The sequence below is a fragment of the Python bivittatus genome, unplaced genomic scaffold (assembly GCF_059951505.1).
Source record: "Python bivittatus isolate LINGU-HERP-01145 unplaced genomic scaffold, Pbiv_v1 ctg000220_np1212, whole genome shotgun sequence".
Classification (NCBI taxonomy): Eukaryota; Metazoa; Chordata; class Lepidosauria; order Squamata; family Pythonidae; genus Python; species Python bivittatus.
The window spans coordinates 16589248-16609514 of NW_028277048.1; the positions used below are offsets into that span (position 1 = coordinate 16589248).

A 20267-nucleotide genomic window follows, 5' to 3' on the forward strand; every position below is an offset into this window, starting at 1 on the left:
ACCTTCTGGATACTTGTAGAGGTTGGACTCAATGAACCTTTACAACTCAGATTCGTGAGTTTAAAAATTATGTTTGAAACAAAGACTGAAATTCACCTCATCATTGAGCCAGTTGAGATGCTTAAGAGTCTGAATGTCTTTCCGAGTGATGGTTAATCGGAAGGCTTCACTCAACACTTCATCCTGGTTTCCACTTCGTAATACATTTTTTATTTCTTTCTCCATTTCCTACAAATTGTTAAGAGGAAAGAGCTTTGGCTTTCGCTGCTGAATATTTTAAAATCTCAAATGCTCAAGATCAGACTAATTAAAAATTCATAGGCCCAGAATGAAAACAAATGGTACTGAGTCTGAAATTGTTTCAATTCAGCATTACGTTTATTGTGAAAAGGCCCAATTTTATCTATTTATTTATTTATTTTATAAAGTGACTCTGGGCAGCATACAACAAATATAACAAATACATAAAAAACAATCATTATAAAAATATAAAGCAACCATGATTAAAAATTAAAATATTATGAAAAATTAAAAATATATAAACCACAAAACATGGAGAGAGTGAATATATCAACCACAATGGTGGAGCCATCTTAGAATGCCTCTGGTTAGCTGGGACCCCCAGGCCTGGTGACATAACCAGGTCTTCAGGGACTTCTGGAACATTAACAGGGATGAAGGTAACCTGACTTTGGTGTGTGGGGGGGAGAATGTTCCATAAGGAGGGCGCCATGGCAGAGAAGGCCCACCTCCTGGGACCCATCAAATATAAGTCACTAGCAGATGGTACCCACAGCGTGCCTTCTCTACCAGATCTAATGGGACAGGCTGATGTAATTGGGAAGAGGCAGTCCTTCAGATAACCTGGTCCCATGCCATGAAGGGCTTTAAAGGTTAAATCCAGCACCTTGAATCAGACCTGGAAGCAAACTGGCAGCCAATGCAACTTGCTGAGCAGAGGTGTGGCATGTGCTGTTCTGGGAACACACATAACTGCCTGCACCGCTGCCTTCTGCACCAGTTGAAGCTTCTGGATACTCTTCAAAGGCAGCCCCATGTACAGTGCATTACAGTAGTCCAATCTGGAGGTTTGACAATAATGACAACACAACAAAGTGTGGAGAGGAAGTAAAAGGTGGCTGCACAAACAAGTCCCCATGGTTTAGGGGTGGGGGTTGTGGGTGAAGGATTATTAATTTTCCCAAGGAAATATGATTTGCTATTGGTGCTCAATTTCCCAAAATAATCTCACTTGCATTACTAAATGAGAGAGTTAAATGTGATGGGGGTATAAGCACAGCGAAAGCACAAAGGAGAGATGCAGGTCAGACATACTCAACGTTTGCAGGGCAGGCTGCGGATCAAGACTATAAGGTATTGAAAAATATTCCACATAATTATGTTCTACAAATAAGTTTCTCTGGGAAAAGCTTGGAAAATTTTTGACTATCTCCCATATATTTTTCTTATGTTGTCCTTGAAAAAGAAAGGGTTTGAATTTTTTTTTTGTACTGGAGAAATGCAGGTAACACAAGAAACAAAACCACTAGCAACATCAAGTTAGGATAGAATACTATCCCCCAAAATCTAGCTTTTTATGAAATAGAGTTTCAAAACAGGACAGAGCATTCTATCACAGAGATGTGTTATGAAGAGGCACACCCCAGGAACAATTCTACCACAATAATTGCACATTTCTATAAACTACCTTTCCAGATACTTATTTTACCAAGACATCAAGGTTTTTAGTATTAATCTAAAAACTAACCTCTGTAATTTCAGGAAATTCATCTTCACCATCCACTATCTTACCGTCTTCTGGGACAATTGTGACAGGAATTTCCTTTTCAAGAGGAACTCGAAGATGTAAGTTTATTGACTCAGGTACTGAGGTCTCCTGTTTCTGCAGTCTCTAAAAGGAACATCATTAAAATAGTAAGACATAACATTAAACCAAGGTGGCAATCCCAGATGTTGCTAAGTCTGTGGACAGGAATACAGGGAGTTGTAGTTCAGCAATATTTAAAGAGCCACCAAGTTGCCCACTCCTATACTTAGAGTCTGGATTTCTCACTTTAGTTGATATACAGAAGGATGCGGTCATCAAACTTATACAGATTTAGGGTTATATGAAGTTAGAGCCCATATCAACCACAGTGAAATCTATTGACTGATCATAAATGTGTTCAAGCTCACTTTGATCTCTAGCTTATAGCCTCCAATTCAGTATGTATTAAAGGTAAAGCAAGGGAGTCACATAGCAATATTAAGAGAAATTATGTTATCCTCAGAGGTTCTAGTTGCATCAACGATTATTATTCATAGCAAAGGCAAGCAGGCACCTGGAGAATCAGGCAGCCTTCTCAGCTCAGAAACAATTACAATGACAATCCTTTTAAAACATTAACCATGTTGAGTTTTCTCACCTGATTCTGTAATTGCAATGCCAAGGCTTTCTGCTCCTCTATATGTCGCAATCTCTCACGGGCTCGGGAGTCATATACACTGGTTCTAGATGGATGTTTGTATACAACAAATTTAATATTCAACATCACCAGCCATGAAAATTCCTATTTGCACACTTCCAGTTATGCCAGTCTAATATTTCTTTCAGCCCCTGATCCTTTCTTACAGGAAGGCTGCTTTGAGATAGATGGGGAATGATGGGCGAGGGTGTCATGTCTGCTGATCTAGTTGACCAGTCCTATTGGACACCCACATACATCTCTTTAATTCAAGACAGGCAACTTGCAGCTTAAATATTGCACACCAGGATTCCATTTGCGTTTCACTAGTAATTCCTAGATCAAACCAATAAAATTCAGTAGCAAAACAGTCAAATTCAGGCCATTTGGGGGCAGTTTGAAGGGCAGGAATGCAAGTACTCAAACTATCCCACACCCCTGAAAAGAACCAAGCAGGAAAAAAAATCAATGCATCCACTCTAATGATGTCACAGAATCACTCAGGCGCTTCAGAAAGTCAGAAGGGTGAATTGTGGCAACAACATTCCAAATGTTGCCCACATTTAACTGAAAAGATCCATGAGAATGGATCTAATAGCACAGAGTAAGATTTGGTGCTGGGATTTGAATGCTCATTTTTCTGTTTTAAAACTTTAAAAGGTTTGTATTTACCCTTAAAAGCTCTCCAACCTTTTTTTAATACTGGTATCTAACCAGAACAGTGATTTCACAGGTACCATATAAAGCATCACAGCAATTTCTATAAAATATCTTCAGCCTCTGAGACCACAGATTGGTAAGTTAAAGTCCCATACTCTTTGGTCTTTGATATATACTTACACATCACATAACATCCTACCTTCCCATCTGCGATCCTATGTAGGATATAAGAAAGATATGTGAACCTAACATAACTTCCTGCCCTCATTAGCAATAGAAATCCAGACTGCCTAGCTTCTTTACAATAATGGAAAAGGAGACCAAACTTTTTTTTTTTTTGGCTAGTCAAATCAAGAGGAAAGGTAGATTTAGCTTTAACCTTTCTTAAAGACACAGGAACTAAATATCTGGTTATATAATGAGTCTATGAAGGACAACTGTAATAAGGATTCAAAAATGGAATATACTTACAATTCTTTTATCCACAGTTCAGCCTCAAAGAAAGGTGTACTAGAAGGGAAACGGAAGGGAGAAAGTATTAATGTTTCTTCCAGGAAGAAAGAAACAAGCAAGTATTAAAGCTAAGTTTCAGTTGTAGTGCTAAGGCAGGAAGAAAATATCAAGAGGAGTAAATAATTAAATCCAATTGCACAGTCAGCAACCAAATAGAAATTTCTACCAAAAAAATTACACTAGCAATTTCTGGAGTTCATCAGAGCCAGAGAATGGGAAAGGGCCACACTTTCTGCTTAGATGATATTGTATATCCAAAAAAGCCAACAGGAACATAGTGCCTCAGTAAATGACACTACAAATGGACTATAGAAAAACTCTGAAACAGCAGCAGAGTTGAAAAGCAGTGAAAATTCAGAGAAAAGTCTGAGAACAAGACACTTCCTAACATTCACGGTGTAGAAAAAAAATAACTCTAAAATTTGAAGTTCAATAAACAAAACTAGAAAATTTGCACTAATTATTGATGCAGATTAAAAAAAAAAACAGTAAAAATGTTTTATTCAAAATTCTTGACCAAAGAGACAAGACAAAACCAAGGCTAAATAGACTAGCCCAACATCAGAAATAAATAGTGCTAAAGTTCCTCTGAAATTGAAGGGGCATTAACTAATTTGCTCTAATGATTCTGGTGGCTTAAGCTCAACAAATTTACTTCACCATTCTTTCTATTCTATTACCCTGGGAACAATAAATTGTAGTTTCTACAAGTCAGAAAACACACTTGCCTTGGAGCTGGAGATCTGAAGTCTTTGCCATTTAGCATTATTACTGAATCAGATCCTAAATCAAACAAAACAGGGTGCAAGATTAAACATTACTCTGTATCAACAGTCTTCTCCAAAAGAAATGTCCATATCACAAGACAGAATTCAGATTTATTCAGTGTCTTAGACTGCGGTCTTAAAACTTAGGTACCAGGCTGAGAGAGATAATAAACCTGCATCTAAGAATCAACAGTGCAGATGGCCTGGAGAAAATAGTAATTCAGGAGTTTGGGGTTACGAAACGAATCCGCAATATTTCAATTTATATCAGTTGCTTTTACCTTCGGTCTGCACATCCAATGCTGGTAGATTTGTTTGCTGTATGGGTATACTAGTCTTCTTGGGATCAAAGTTAACAGGGGAAGTGAAACTACAAACTGGTTGTGGCAGTGGTTTGTCAGAATGCTGTTCCTGTATCCTGAGAAGACTGGATGACTGGTTGACCAGAGAAGGGCCACAAACATCAAAAGGTTTCATACATTTGTTTTCAGTTTCTTTCACAGTTATTTTACTGGAACCTGCACACCTGGGCCTGAAAATAAAAACGAAAGGACAGAAATTTTGGAAATAAACTAGTAGACAACCAGCTTAATCAATACATTTCAGAGACTCACAGGTGAAGAGACAATAATGAAGAGGCCTTGGAAGCTGACAAATTTTTCCCTGTAACCATTTGAATCAGCCGCCTGTATATTTCTTTCTCTTCTTCCCGAACTGTCTGGGGAGAAAAAAAAAATCCCATGTATTACTCGCAAGTACATAATTTAATAATGGAATGTCTACATAGAAGCACAATATTTTACAGGATTGTGTTATAGTTGTTGTTTTAAAGGATGCGAAAATTGACAGAGTATGTTTACCTAATATGCAGAATGAATTAAGATACTAAGGCGAGCATCCATAAGCCCCATCACCAAGGATGAAAATACATGAGAGTACAGACAAATGGTCATGTGCAAAAATAAGAATGATCCCACAGAAAAGAAGAATTTGGCTTATGGGTAGTTGGTTGTTCTATGAACACCTATATTTCACACATCTGTAGTACTTATTTATGGGCATCTCTGAACTATGGGTTTTTTTCCTTATTCATCATCTTTTTCCTTTCCTAGGATTTCCTCATCCCAATAATCCCTTTGGTTTATTCACTTTTTAACTCATTGTTCTATTCTTCTGGTACTGCTTCCTCTCTGGGCCTAAAATCAGGGCAGTTGAACTAAATGCAGCCAGATATCTATGTCAATGCCACTCTTCTCTAAAATTAAGATAACAGCCAATTATTGTGAGATATTTCAACATCACCTTGGAGAAAGGGTTTCTATACTATAACACAAAGATAAATCTGGAAAATATATAGAAGCTTCTCAATCCAATAAAACTCAACTATGTCTTCCTCCACCAAAGCAGCTTCAATTTATTTCTGTTTTCCTTTTTCACCTACCTCTTCTGCAGTGGTGATGAACCTTCTTTGAGACTTCTTGGGACTTAGTAAGCTCCGACGACATGAAGCACTCCATGATGGACTAGTAACAGACTTAATTGGAAAGGATTTTTCATAGGCCGAAATGTGACAATGGTGGTTTGATTTTCCTACAAAGGAATTTGCAGTCACACTGCAGAAAAAAGAGATTAGTCTATTTAGCTAAGATTATAAAGACATTCAAGTTTTGAGTATTCTTCATTCTAGAAAAACTCAGAAACCAGAGCAAACTATGATTATTCTCTTAAAAAAGACAACTACAAACATGGCAAGGTGGAAGAATTTCATAAATGAACCTAGAATAATGTGCAGTAACAAATCATGTGATACTGTGTTTCACACTTTATCAGTTTAACAATGTTATCTTGGAGGTTAACACTGATCTGAGTTTCATGTGGGTTCTACTGACATGATACAAGATTCAAGCACCAGACTTTGGTGTTACTTCACACCCAAAATACGAAATGCTAGCATGAAAAAATAATCACTTCTTTAGCTGCAATAATTTGCAACCAAATATTCCTGTAATTGAGCTCAGAATCCTGACCCATTCCTCCATGGTGAACTGCTTCAACTCAAGGACATTTGGGAGTTTTCAAGCATGAAGTGCTCATTTCAAGTCCTTCTATAACATTTGTATGAGGTTTATATCTGAACTCTGACTTGGCCATTCCACTACTGAATTTGACATTCTTCATCTATTCTGTTGACTGCATAGTGGAAGGCTGGAAGTCTGAAGCCTCCTCTTCCAGAAGCTTTCTTGGACTTCAACACCTGGCCCACCTCCTGCTTTCGTGTAGTGGTTTGGTAGTTCCCAAGAAACCACTCGTCTTCCAGGGAATCCCTCACCTGGCATCCAGCCCATAACTTGAATGTGTGAGATAAAGTTCTCACAACCTGTCCTGCCTTTCTACAAAGGAAAAAATGGAAATAATTTCTATAATGCAACCTTCCAATCATGTAATTTAAAAGCATGTACTTTCAGGATTCAGCCTTTCCTTGGGAGATAGGCCAATCTTGCAAAAAATAAACCAAATCAAACATTTTTTTTAAAGTTAAATAAAAATCCCCTTTAAATCATCAACATGCAGTTTATTTAGGATATTGCCAGCTACTTTTATAACTATACAGCTAAGCCTCAAATTACTGGACTTGGATACAATGGACTTCACATGAAACAGACCAATATCCTATGCCAGTTAAAGTCTATGATACCAATGACTTTAATTGGTGTAGAATATGGGAATATTCTACCTTCAATTAAAGAATATACCCCTTCATGGAACACTGCCTTGTCGTGGCAAAGAGGCTTGCGTAACTCAGTGAAGCCGTGAGCTAACAGTTAGAACCAGTCATGGAACAACCGATTGGTTCAAAATAGGGAAAGGAGTACAACAAGGCTGTATACTGTCACCCTGCTTATTTAACCTATATGCAGAGTACATCACGAGAAATGCCAGGCTGGAAGAATCACAAGCCAGAATTAAGATTGCAGGGATAAACGTCAACAACCTCAGATATGCAGATGATGCCACCCTAATGGCAGAAAGTGAAGAAGAACTAAAGAGCCTCTTGATGAAGGTGAAAGAGGAGAGTGCAAAAGCTGGCTTGAAACTCAACATTAAAAAAACTAAGATCATGGCATCTGGACCCATCAATTCCTGGCAAATAGAAGGGGTAGAATTGGAAGCAATAACAGACTTCATTTATTTGGGCTCCAAGATCACTGCAGACGGAGACTGCAGCTATGAAATTAAAAGACGCCTGCTCCTTGGGAGGAAAGCTATGGCAAACCTAGATAGCATATTAAAAAGCAGAGACATCACCTTGCCAACAAAGATCCGGATAATCAAAGCTATGGTTTTTCCAGTAGTAATGTATGGCTATGAGAGCTGGACCATAAAGAAGGCTGAGCGCCAAAGAATTGATGCCTTTGAACTGTGGTGCTGGAGAAGACTCTTAAGAGTCCCCTGGACTGCTAGGAGGTCAAACCAGTCAATCCTAAAGGAAATCAACCCTGATTGCTCATTGGAAGGACTGATAATGAAGCTCAAGCTCAGATACTTTGGTCACCTAATGCAAAGAGAGGACTCTCTGGAAAAGACCCTGATGCTGGGAAAGATTGAAGGCAAAAGGAGAAGAGGATGGCAGAGGATGAGATGGTTAGATAGGATCACTGAAGCAATGAGCATGAAACTGAGCAAACTCAGGGAGGCAGTGAAGGACAGGAAGGCCTGGCGCGATATGGTTCATGGGGTCATGAAGAGTTGGACACAACTTAACGACTGAACAACAACAACAACAACAACAAATGGGTCTGTTTCATGTGAAGTCCATTGTATCAAAGTTATGCAAATGACTCAAAGAATCACAGTGATGTACTCTCTATTTAGCAGACATCTATGAATAATGAACACTCCCTTCCCTCAATTAGTCCATTAAAACCGTATTACAGGTAGTCTTTGTTTAATGTCCACTTGTTCAGTGACTGTTCAAAGTTACGACAGCACTGAATGAGAGGTAATTACAATGGTCCTCATAGTTGCAACCATTGCAGTGTTCCTGCAGTCACGTGATCATGATTTGGGTGCTTGGCAACTGGGTTGCAATTTCGATGTCACAGTGTCCCACAGCACGTGATCACCATTTGTGACCTTCATTGCTGACTTCTGACAAGCAAAGTCAATAGGGAAGCCAGCAGGAGGTCCCAAATGGTGATCACGTGACCACAGGATGCTGCAACTGCACAGACTTCACCTAACAATGGAAACAGGGATTGCCAGAACTGTTGTCATAAGTTGGTAACATGACATCGCGTCTTACGACCATTTCGTTTAGCGACAGAGTTCCTGGTCCCAATTACCATAGGTGAGGACTACCTGCATTTATTATTTCCTAAGCAATCGCATCTAAGTTTTCATTGTTATATTGCAGAATGTTTCATATTGTAAATGAAATTCTTAAAAGATTATACAAAACCTGTAACAAATACAACTGATTAAGGTGTTATAACAAAAAAAGAGAGAACATTTTATGTACCTTGGATTTTTGCGCGTTTCAAAATATACACTGCGACTTACTCTGGGCTTCTGTGAAACAGAGCCAAGAGCGGAGCTACAACTCTTCCACTGACCATTGGCACTTGTTCCAAATGTTCTTTTTATTCCTGTTGCTTGGCAGCTCTCAAAGCATGGGGATTCTGCCAGAGAAGCAGCACTGAATGGTCAATGGGATGCAATACCTTCGTATATTACCTACTACATAAAGAATATCTTTTCTATCTTCCCCAACTTTTAGAAGAAATTACAGAGATTTTAAACAAATTTTCCAAAATACATTTTGAAGAGAAAATCAACTAGCTTGTTTTATGTTTAAACAAACTGGCTTATGCTAATTACAAACTCTTTGCTTTTTCATTTATTTGTAGCATTTATTACAATTTAATCCCAATTTACAGAAGCACTTTTAAGAAACTCACAGTGTGATGAGGATAGTCACTTGACTGTCCATAATCAGATCCTACCAAACTTTAAGCCATACTAAAATTTTACTCGGTCCTATCTACTTTATCAGAAGCAGATATTCAATATTGTAAAAATGCAAACAAAAAAAGTACAATATGCATTTGAACACATTAGAATATTCCATCCAAATGCATATATTTTACAAGTGTGAATCTACACCTGCTAAATTATCAACACTTTTCTTAAAGCGTTTAAGTTCAGACCAAATTGCAGAACATACATCTAATTTTAAGCCCGATTCTGAAAACAGAATAGGTCTCAAGAATACAGTAAATGGAAATTCCTGCTAACAATTGGCATGCTTTACAAGATATTTCTAATTACAAAGTCAGCCAATCAGCAATGATGTCTCCATAAACCATGAAGAACATTTCAAATTATATTAGCTCCCTATAGGAATAAGGCCTTAACTCAAGTGAAGAGCATCCCTCTGTTTAGCAGAACCTTTAGATTCAACTATAAATTATAGTAAAATTGAAAAAACGGACCACACATGACTTGCTACTAAACTGTTAGAACCTTCAAGAATTTTGTAGAATCTTAATGAGTTTCTCAGATAAAACCAATACAGCCAGACTTACCCGGATAGTAATTGAAACTACAAGAAGTATTTCCTGTTAGACAAGTGGAAGGTCCCTCCAAGCTGTTAAACTTGTTTGATAAAAACTAAACAGAGAAGAAAACAAAAATATTCAAAGAAAGAATCGTATTAAAAATGTTTTCAGTAAGTCCATTAGTTACAACTGCATAAGTAAAGAAAATTGCAATTCCTAGCCTCTTTAAAATTCTGCAATTACAAAATATATACAAAAAAATACAAAACCAATTACACAAATGCAAAAGGATACATACAAAATAGTAACGTACATAACAATCTAGACATGGTTATTATTTCATAATATCATCTAGAATTTCAGTACATAAGAATTGTTAACAAGGTTGGAAGAGCAAAAGTCAATAAGAGAAAACTTATTAGGTGGAAACAGTAAAAACTGATAAACAAAATATTATTACTACTCTTGATTGTAAGCCAGAAAACAAATCATGGGTCAAATAAATAGGTACAGTCCTCACTTAACTACCATTCATACAGCAATTGTTCAAAGTTACAATGGCACTAACAAATGTATTTATGACCGGTCCTTGAAGTTATAGCTGTTGCAGTACCCCTGCAACCATGTGATCAAAAATTAGGCACTTGGCAGCCCACCCATTTATGACCTCAAGGTGTGCTTCAACTTCCCCCACCTGCCTATCTCCCCTGTCTCTGCCTTTTTGGCTACCCTGCCCTCTGTTGCCCCTGCCGCTTGAAGTCAGCAGCTGCCTTGCAAAGGGCCAGGCCAGGTACACCTCATCAGCAGTGGGAGCAAGAAGACAGTGAACATCAGCTGGGGGCAGCAGGGGTGGTGGAGGACAGAGTGGCCAAAAGAGCAGAGATGGGGGGGTAAATGGGGGGGAGTTGAAGTACAGGTAGTCCTCACTTAACAACTGTTCGTTTAACGATGGTCTGGAGTTACGACAGCCATGGGAGAAGTGCTTTACGACCCCTGCACTCACGTGATCACAATTTGTGACCTTTTTTATGGTGGTTGTTAAGCAAATCACGTAGTCATTAAGCGAATTCCAGCAAAAAAACGTCCATTAGGGAAGCTGGATTCGCTAAATGACCATCGTAAACAATGTTGTAAAATCAGCTCCGATTTGCTTAATGACCACATTGCTTAGTGACCTAAATTCCAGTCCCTATTGTGGTCAGATAGCGAGTACTACTGTAGAAGCTAGCACGGCAGGACAGGAGAAGAGTTAGGTCCTTGCCTAATGATGATGTGGTCCTGGCCTAACAACCGCAACCAGGACTACCGAAACTGCTGTCACTAAGTGGTGTGGTCACATGATGTTTCGCCTAATGACCACATTGCTCAGTGATAGAAATTCCGGCCCCAATTAGGGTCATTAAGCAAGAACTACCTGTACCAAATATTCTGCAATAAATTTTGCAGCATTTTTACTGTCAGAGGCCTTGAACATCTAGAAGCAGGGGACTAAAACCCTATAAATCTTGATTTGAATAGCCAGAGTGACACAGATAGGTTTCCAGCTTCTTTATCAAATTTAATTTCAAAATCAATTTCTGATCAGACATATAAATATTGATTATACAGGTAAGAAAGCAGAAGTAGCTGATTCCCAAACCTTGTTGCCAGACAATGGATGCTGGTCTCCTGAAATAACATTCTGTTGCTCAGGAAAAGTCTTGAACCCAGAAGTATGATTAGCTTGGATATAGTCCCCAGCATCCATCTTCATACAGTCAATAGTTTCATCTTTAATTAAAAAAAAAGTTTATTATTTGAAGAAAAAATATATGCAATTTAAGATTTTTTTGGTGCTACAGGATTTATTTAACAAACCAGAAAGTATTAAACAGTACATCTGAGACTTCAGTAGAAAAAAAAAAAAAGTAGCACCAGAACACAGGCATTGTGGTAATATTTCTCCACAATTTTAACACAGTGAAAGGTAACCATAACAATGAGAGCAAAAGATTAAATGTTTGCATTTTGGGCTTATGAAAAAAGTGAATAAACAGGAGACAAAAAAGAAGTACAAAAAAATTATACATATAAGAGAAAGTAAACATCAATCAAGCATTACTAACGTCAGCAACTTAAAAAAGGTAACACTCAGTATGCTTTCAGTGAGTGCTTGTTGCTTCTAAAAAGAGACAATATATATTTTAAAATATTTTTAAAGGGTAAGCATAATAGAGCAGATAAGGACCTTTTCAGGTCTATAACTAGTTCACATTGCATTAGGCCATGACATATTTTAACCAGGTTTTGCTGAATAAACCAAATTGACTGGTTTCACTTATAACACTAAGGCACAAACTGCAGTTTACAAATCTCAATGGCTAAGTTCACACAAAACAATCCCTCCCCTCCCAGAAAGTCATGTTATAACCTAACAGAATATGTGAACCCAATAGGCGGAAAGAGTGTGAAACTGAGTAAGAAAGATAAAACATCTGTCCTCCCCTCACAATCTGATTAGTTTAAATAGACACAGCAGTATAAACAGAACAGAGATGGCATTAGTTCTTAAATATACAGGTACTCCTCAACTTAGGACCGTTCATTCAGCGACCATTCAAAGTTACAACGGCATTGAATGAATGGTGGTTATGACCGGTCCTTGTAGTTCCGGCCATCCCAACACCCCCACAATTGTGATCTGGGTGCTTGGCAACCGCACTTACGACCGGTTGCCATGCACCCTGCGATCACATGTTCACCATTTGCAACCTTCCATGCTGGCTTCCTCAGAAAGTCAAAGGGGAAGCCAGAAGGGAAGATCACAAGTCACTGGGGTAAGTCTCCCCTACCTGCAACCCTCTCCCAGCCCCTCTGCACTCGCGCTGTGCCAGCCACTCACGCAACCCCACCCCACTCCTGCGCACCCTCCGACTCGCATGGCATGTCTCATACACCCTCCTTCAACCTCCCCAACCTTCACAGCACCTCTTGCACGTCCTCCTCAACCCACACAACACTTCTCATGCACCCTTCTCGACCCTCCCTGACCCTCTCATGCATCCAAACCACATGGCACCTCTTATGCACTCTTGACCCATACCACGCCTCTCGTGCATCCTCCCCAACTGTCCCCCATGCTCCCACCCACCACCTCACTTCCTCCCCCACCCAGCAGCAGCCACTTACATGCCTGCGAGCCTGAGACTTGTAACTTCCTGCTGGCTTCCCCACTGACTTTGGTTGTGGGAAGCCAACAGAAGTTGCCTCATCTAACAACCATGTGATTCAGTTAACAATGGCAACTGGGACCACAAGGGTTGTTACTGGTAAGCTATGGGGTTGCACTTTACAACTTCATCGCTTAGTGATGGAAATTCCGGTCCCAATTGCCGTCGTAAGTTGAGGACTACCTATAAACAAAATAAATTTGAATAACTAAAAATTGCAGATTGCTCTAGTGAGAAGTTTCTTGACATTGTAGCTTCTAAAACAATAACTTAAAATGAATGGCTAATGAAGTGGATTAATTTAGCATACACTCACCCATCATTATGCTCCTTACATAACTGACTCAGATAATCCAATCTTCAAGAACCTGAGAAAAGAGCAGAAGATATTGCAAATGTTTTACATTAAAAAAAGGGGTGAACCAGATGTCACATTTAAAAAAAGTTCTAGTGGAAGAAAAAAAACCCAATACATTTCTCACTCCACAATATTTCCTGATATGGCCAGTAGGATTTGAAAGGGGTTGTTGATCTGCCATTTTGGTGGAAAAAATAGCTAAGATAGACCTGTAACTTAACCAGTACAGTTTAGCTTTAAAAATTATTGTTTAAAATTTTCTGGAAAAAATGAAAATGCTCTCTCTTCAAAAAAAAATTCATGTGATTTTATATATTAGTAAGTTGCAAACCTTGGGAAGATATGTTTTCAGATTTCAATTTATTATTGGCTACAAGCAAAATGTTTTTGACTGTTTCCTCTCCTCCTTTGCAAATAGACAAGGAAGCCTAGCATACCAGCCTGCATCATACAATCACGATCCTTCTAATTCTAAGCATGTCGGTCTAAATGATAAATCAGTGTCACAAAGCTTTTTGATATGATGCCTCCAAAACACAATTTGTTTATACTGATGTTGTCTTTACAAAAAGGAGACAAGTATCTATCTCATACTCTTCATGTGTTTCTTGATGTAACTAAAAATTAATAGTGGAACTAGTTATTCAGGATGTGATTATCCTTTTACATTGGTCTGCAATTCATAATGATGAATTTGCAAAGAAGTGAAGGCAAACTGTAGAAGTCACATGCCTAGGTGTGTTATTTCCCTCTCACATTCAGATTTTCGCATTCTATTTTCACAACGGCAAACTATGGTAAAATAGGACAGGCTGTGGTCTCATTCACTAGAGGTCTTAAAACAGGGTAGATAGTTACCTGTCAGAGATGTTCTACTGGATCCTGCATTGAGCAAGAAGTTGCTGTACAACACCATACAATTCTATGACAATGCTACCATTTTCACATATATACTTTATAAGAATCTTTTGATTCCAGCTCTGCTAATTCCAGATTAAGAACACCATTCTCTAACTCTCTCCTCTCACCAAAGACTACAAAAGTAGGGGACTGGGGGAATGAACTTGGATGAGATTACTGCCAGTGGGGAGGGGGGGAACACCCTGCAGTTAAAGTAGTCCTGTTTGCCTGTTGATTATGTGTCATTAAGTTGGTGTCCACTCTTAGCGATCACTTAAGTACACAGATTTTCTCCATGAAAAGTAGTCCTGTTACAGCTTCTCAAACATTATATTCTGGTATGCACATGGGGAGGACTTATTTCAGAATAACCAGATGTGATATAAGCCAGAGCTCCTATATCAGTAATAACTAAACATAAGATGATTTCATGACAGACTTCTGGGGAAGAAATGGCAAACTGAAGATGGCTCCACTCAGCGGAATGAAAAGCTGGAGAGTAGACCAGCTCTTCATAATCCCTCTCCGGACAGAGAGGACCTGAGATCATCCATAAATGCTCCAGACAGTTGCGAGGAGACGGCAAGACAGTGGTCTCCAATGGGTATAGAGCTCTGGGAGATGAGTGAACAGCCATCTTGCTCAAATCACAGTTGGCGCCTTTAAAAGGACACCGGGTTCGCATACTTTCTTTTCTAATCACTTTTGGAAATTGCTTGTTAACTGCTTTTCAGCTATTAGGAACTTTGGATTGACAAATCTGAGAACACCAGGTGAGTTTCCTTCACTAGAGGGAACTAGAAGGAACTAAAGATTACAATTAAAGGAGAACACTTAAGTTTAACTTACTAGTACAGAATGAAGCAAAATATTTTAACACTGGACATACTGAAGGATATTTTTGAACAATGAACCCAGAAGTTAATTTTAAGAGTGTCTGCTGCTATGTTATGGAAGAGGAAAATATTTCATTGGACGAGACTGAGACTGATCTGAAAGTGAATTTAAAAATGACAGGCTACACTTGACATACAAAAGAAACTGGCTGATGTCTTAATAATTAAAAGGAATATACAAGTAACAAACCAAGAGACTGACCTGGATAGTTTCCCTATATTGGATTTACAAAAGAGGCTTGTTAAAGCTTTGAAGAATTTTGTAAGAAGGGACAAAGAAAAAATGAAAAGAAATCAAGTTCCAGGACTGAAGACCAAGATTGTTAAAAGGTAAAGGAAGGAATATAAAGTTGGTTTATTTAATCAAGGTTAAAACAGATATATTGTTATCGCTGGTAACCCTTAATGGATTTTTGCTGATCAGGACTGAAATGAGGAGGTTTTAAGGATCTGTCTATAGATAAGCGATGGGATATGGGAAGAAGAGATCATTTGTTGTATTTTAAGAGAAGGTGATAAGTTATACGTGTTGTGATGAAGGGAGAAGTCATTTCTTTATATCTTTTTCTTTACCATATTTTTATTTTTTCTTTTTCTTTTCTGTACCTTCTATTTTTCTATTTTTTTTTAGTTTGTATTAGTTTTTTTATCATTGTAATTGTAATTTTTAATAAAATTACTATAAAAAAAGATGACACATCACAACAAAATTCAGCTGAAACAAAAACTACATTTCTCCAAATCCTCACTACAGCACAGGAGCATTAGCCAAATCTACTTTGTACAAAGAGACACCAAAAGGAAAAAGAAGACAATGTTGGAAAGAAGCATCAGTCATGGGTGAAAGCCAATATAAACATTTGCAGTTTAAGAAACATTCCTTTCCTCCTCAGAGTTTACATGGTGCTTTTGACAGGTTCAAAATGTTAATCATATTTAACTTACAACAACAATAGCAAGTTAATAGTAATCACTATTGTAATATCCTGTTTGCAGACAGGAGTCAAAGCAGAGAAACAACATATTTCTGGGACTATCTGCTGAATCTGTGATTCATATTTTCAGATGGAAGAATGCAACTGAAAGGCGGATAAGAATCTGACAAGATTAGGATGAAATTTATGAACACCCAGAAATGGGGTGGACAACTCTTGGATAGGGGTCATCACATATGTTGATGAGGCAGGAATTTTGAGAGTTTTAAGCAGTTTGTTAATTTATAACATGGTACAGTATGATCTAGAAAGTCAAAGGACAAGTCCAGCCATGTCTAGCTGCTCATTATAAATTATAAATGTGAAAGTATGAGAATGTAGACAATAAAAACTAGCATCAAATCAATCCTTTTCCCCAACTCTTGATTCTAGCTGCTCTCCAATTTTATTCCAGAGACAGGCAACCTGCACCTCTTGGCTCAATTTCACAGGAAAAGCACATTTGCAACCAATCAATTCAAACTTCGGGCAATTTTTTCTCCAACAGCCTGCTGAATGAAGAAGACAGGGTGTCAGAAAAAAAAGGAGTATCAAAAAGAAAAGTTTCAGAATGAGAAATTGCATCAGGTTGGGCCTTCTCCAGCTCTTGTTTTACACCCCCTCCCCCCATTACAGGTACCCAAGTGCACTCAAGGAAGTTCGGAAATTGAACTAAGAGTCCATTTCTGTTCAGAGACTCTCGGTTTATCCCACTGTTCAGGCTTATTTGGTAACAAACACTAGTCTGAATGTTGACACCGGGAGGTGGAGTGGGGCTAAAACCTGTTTTGGCCCTGAACTTCCATCCTCTCCAGCCAGCAATGTAAGGGCTATGGGGATATTCCACGTCCCAGGCAGCACAAACACGATACGGGTTTGTGGGAGCTTAGTTCCAAGCACGCAGAGAACACCAGGTTACGTACCTTTGGACCAAGGCTGAATTCAGAATAACCCTGCTCGAAAGATCAAGCGTTTACAAGAAAACACAACCAACCTTTAAGTTCTGTCAGGCCGGAGCGCCTGTCCCAGGGCAGGAGAGGTTAGAACTGAGACTCCCCGGCTCGCCGCTCACTCGGCCAGCCCCTGCCCGTTCCTTTCTCTTTCAGTCACTCCGCTACGAGGCCAAGCCTTAAAAGGGGACGGAAGGAAAGCAGAGCGGGAGCAGAGAAAGGGGCTCTCGAGGGACGCGCGTCGGGCCTGGAGGATTAGTGGCAGGGCGCACTGTTGCCATAGCGACCACCCCAGACCCTCACCCTCATGCCGGAAGCTAAAGCAACGACCAGGACGGAGAAACGCACAACCGGCCGCTCCCGCTCTATCCTGCGTCCTTCCCCCACTTCCTCTCCCCTCTCGGAAAGGCTGTCCGCGGCTCTTTCTTTCTTTCCAACCGGATTCGAAGAGGCGGGAACCTCGACGCAGCCGGAAGTGAAACTACCTTTCCGGTGATCTTGTCCCGCCCCCTCGTCCCCTCTTCCGGGAAAGAAGCAGCCGCTTAGAAGGTGGCGGAGACGGCGGAGACTTCGAAAGGGGCGGGGGCAGAGGGGGAGGAAGGAGGAAAAAAAACCCGTCGCCAAAGAATCTTGGACGGAGTTGGTAGGCGGACGGACTGCGCACGCGCGCGAGCGCTGCTGGAGGCGTTGTAGTTTAAGCGCGTGCCCTGTCCGCTTGTTTGGAGTCCACGTGTTTTGGAAGAAGGCCGGTGCTTCGTTTTGTCCCATAATAACGGAGGCTTTTCTGAGATTGCGGAAGGATGGAATTCTATGCATGGAGTGAACCGTTGAATGCTAGTGGGCCTTCCCAGTCTAGTTAGAAAACAGGTTCTGGAGTCCAAGTGGCGACAGCCATAATTTTTCCGAGATGTGCGTGGAATCCTATGGTGCTACTATAACTCATGTCAGGCAGTGGGTTCACCAAGCTCAGCAAAGTTTGTTTCAAGGGTAGCCACCCAGTGTGTTTCAGATGAGTTGGCGGTCGGCCCCAGTCAGTCTCAGCCAGCGTGGCCAGCGGTGAGGGATTTCGGAAATTGCAGCTCAGGACATCTGGAAGTAGGCAAGAAATTGCTGCCCTTAGCTTACAGAGCAGAACACGTGAGATAGGATTTCCCCGATCCTATCTGGCCATGATAGGGATTGAAGCTGTCTTTCGATCGTGTGCTTCGTCTCAGATGTTTTTAATGTAATTCTTTTCTGATATTCATGAACCTCTGTGAAAACCATCCACAGAATGGATGTTGCATTCCGAAACAAGGTGTGGTGACCATGATGAAACTTCTTTCTGAGTAAGCGTATATAGGTTTGAATTGCATGCTTGCGTTCATCACTATGTGGTGAGCAATAAGTAACACTGTCTCTTCTGGGCCATTGCTGAGTGAAAAGCTGAGCATGGTAAGTAAATGCTTTTTTTAATAGCAAAAGTGACAATGTACATTAGTTGAGGGATGTATTGTCATCTTTTAAGATCTACATTTGATCTTTTTTATGACACTTTGCTCATCTATGGCTGATGTTTTATTATGCGACTCTCTTATATAACTTGGGTTGCTCTTTAAGATGAAACAACTCTAGTTCAACACACAATTCATGTTGCTGCAAGATGGTTACAGTCTGGTTTTATTTCTGCATGCATGGAGATACAGTGCTACATCTACCATCCTGAATTGGTCATCATCCAGATGGATTGGAAAAATAAATAAATAAATAAATAAATAAATGTGTATGCCATGAATCATCCAGGCTCCCAGATTTCAAGATAATTCAAGAGATTCCAGATTCTTTGCCAGCATAGGAAAATCTAGAAATTGTAGTCTCCACATAGGGAGGGTGCTGGGATGGCTGGATGATACTACATATGTTTTCTGTTTTTTTTCTTTCTCTGATACAACTCATAGATTGGGGTTATCTTATTTGGCTGCAACCCTGTAAAATAGATCCTCCTATTGGAAAAGACATCTACTTGTAAAGTTGAATGTAGACCTTTCAGGTTGAATGCACTTGCAAGCCGGCATAACAAAGACAATTTCAGCGTAAGGACATGACTTTTATATCCACCAATAAGAGAGGAGTGTAACAGAGGCAGCTGTCTGGAGCCTAACATAGTATCTATAAATATCATACAGAAAAGCACTCATGTCCTGGTTATGTGGCTTTCACTGGACCTCTCAGTAATAGGGTCCAGTCTTTTCATTTCAGTCTCTCTCACATTTGCAGCTGTTATCTTTTTAACCTACATGTTCTCCGAAGAAGAAGAAGAACAATCAGGTTAGTAAGGATTCCTGTTTTAACTGTGTTGGATTTTCCTGCTGAAGCATCATAGGGTGTTCAGGCATTGACTAGCATTTGCTCATTCAAGAGAAGAGATCACTTTGGTTCATATCTCTACTCAACAAAGGGGTTGCAAATTACTTTCCTTTCCTTTCCCTGGAAGTGTTTCCACTGGGGATGTGGGCAATTCTCCCTCCCCTTTGCAACTTCCCCCAGGGCTGTTTTGTCTGCTCTAGCAGGCTGGGAGGAGGAAAAAAATATACAGGAAAAAAAACATGAGGTCATGTTTACTTTGACAAAAAGATAGTAATCTCCCCAGGCTGGATAAATATACCACAGTCTGCGGCTTAATTAATGCTTTGAAAGAAAACTGATACAAACTTGGTACTTTATATGAGAATGCTGTGTTGCAAATCTGTTGAGGTGAAGGGAGAAGATAAAATGTAGTAGCAAGCAGAATACTTCCTTGTCTATTACTTTATCACCCTGATGTGCACTTCGTATAGGGCTGAGGGCCCCATTTAATCCTAGTATAGCGTACCAGTGGGCACGGTCCAAACAGTGGGTGGCATCACATCAAAAACTAAATTTGTTAAGTTGAATTAAATGAATTAAGACCAGTTGTGGATTTCTCTCCACATACTCAGTAAGTTTCCCCTTCTGTCACATTAACAATTACAAATTCAGTCTGACACCTGTTGGTACCC

At 39.5% G+C, this 20267-nt stretch overlaps 2 protein-coding genes across 6 annotated transcripts in view; one reads left to right on the forward strand and one right to left on the reverse strand.

Moving 5' to 3' along the window:
- The window catches only part of SENP1 (SUMO specific peptidase 1), a 32136-nt gene extending 14447 nt beyond the window's left edge, over positions 1-17689 (reverse strand). Inside the window, exons 1-13 of one of the 3 annotated variants that reach the window (XR_003084326.2) lie at positions 17295-17689; positions 13489-13540; positions 11603-11733; positions 9991-10075; positions 8925-9084; positions 5847-6018; positions 5020-5123; positions 4687-4937; positions 4367-4421; positions 3597-3635; positions 2427-2511; positions 1769-1912; positions 97-228 (exon numbers count right to left, since the gene is read on the reverse strand). Coding sequence is in view for 2 of the 3 variants with exons in the window: in XM_007424777.4 (XP_007424839.1) it covers positions 97-228; positions 1769-1912; positions 2427-2511; positions 3597-3635; positions 4367-4421; positions 4687-4937; positions 5020-5123; positions 5847-6018; positions 8925-9084; positions 9991-10075; positions 11603-11733; positions 13489-13495 (1365 nt within the window). In the remaining variant the exon portion in view is untranslated. The remainder of the gene's footprint in view (positions 1-96; positions 229-1768; positions 1913-2426; positions 2512-3596; positions 3636-4366; positions 4422-4686; positions 4938-5019; positions 5124-5846; positions 6019-8924; positions 9085-9990; positions 10076-11602; positions 11734-13488; positions 13541-17294) is intronic. The other 2 variants (XM_007424777.4, XM_025164500.2) reach the window with 2 other exon arrangements.
- Positions 17690-17763: 74 nt separating this feature from the next.
- PFKM (phosphofructokinase, muscle) overlaps positions 17764-20267 on the forward strand; it is a 46945-nt gene continuing 44441 nt past the window's right edge. The window contains exon 1 of one of the 3 annotated variants that reach the window (XM_088137985.1): positions 17764-17893. Coding sequence is in view for 1 of the 3 variants with exons in the window: in XM_088137983.1 (XP_087994109.1) it covers positions 19437-19557 (121 nt within the window). In the remaining 2 variants the exon portion in view is untranslated. Of the gene's footprint in view, positions 17894-17942; positions 18160-19096; positions 19558-20267 lie in introns of those variants that run through there. The other 2 variants (XM_088137986.1, XM_088137983.1) reach the window with 2 other exon arrangements.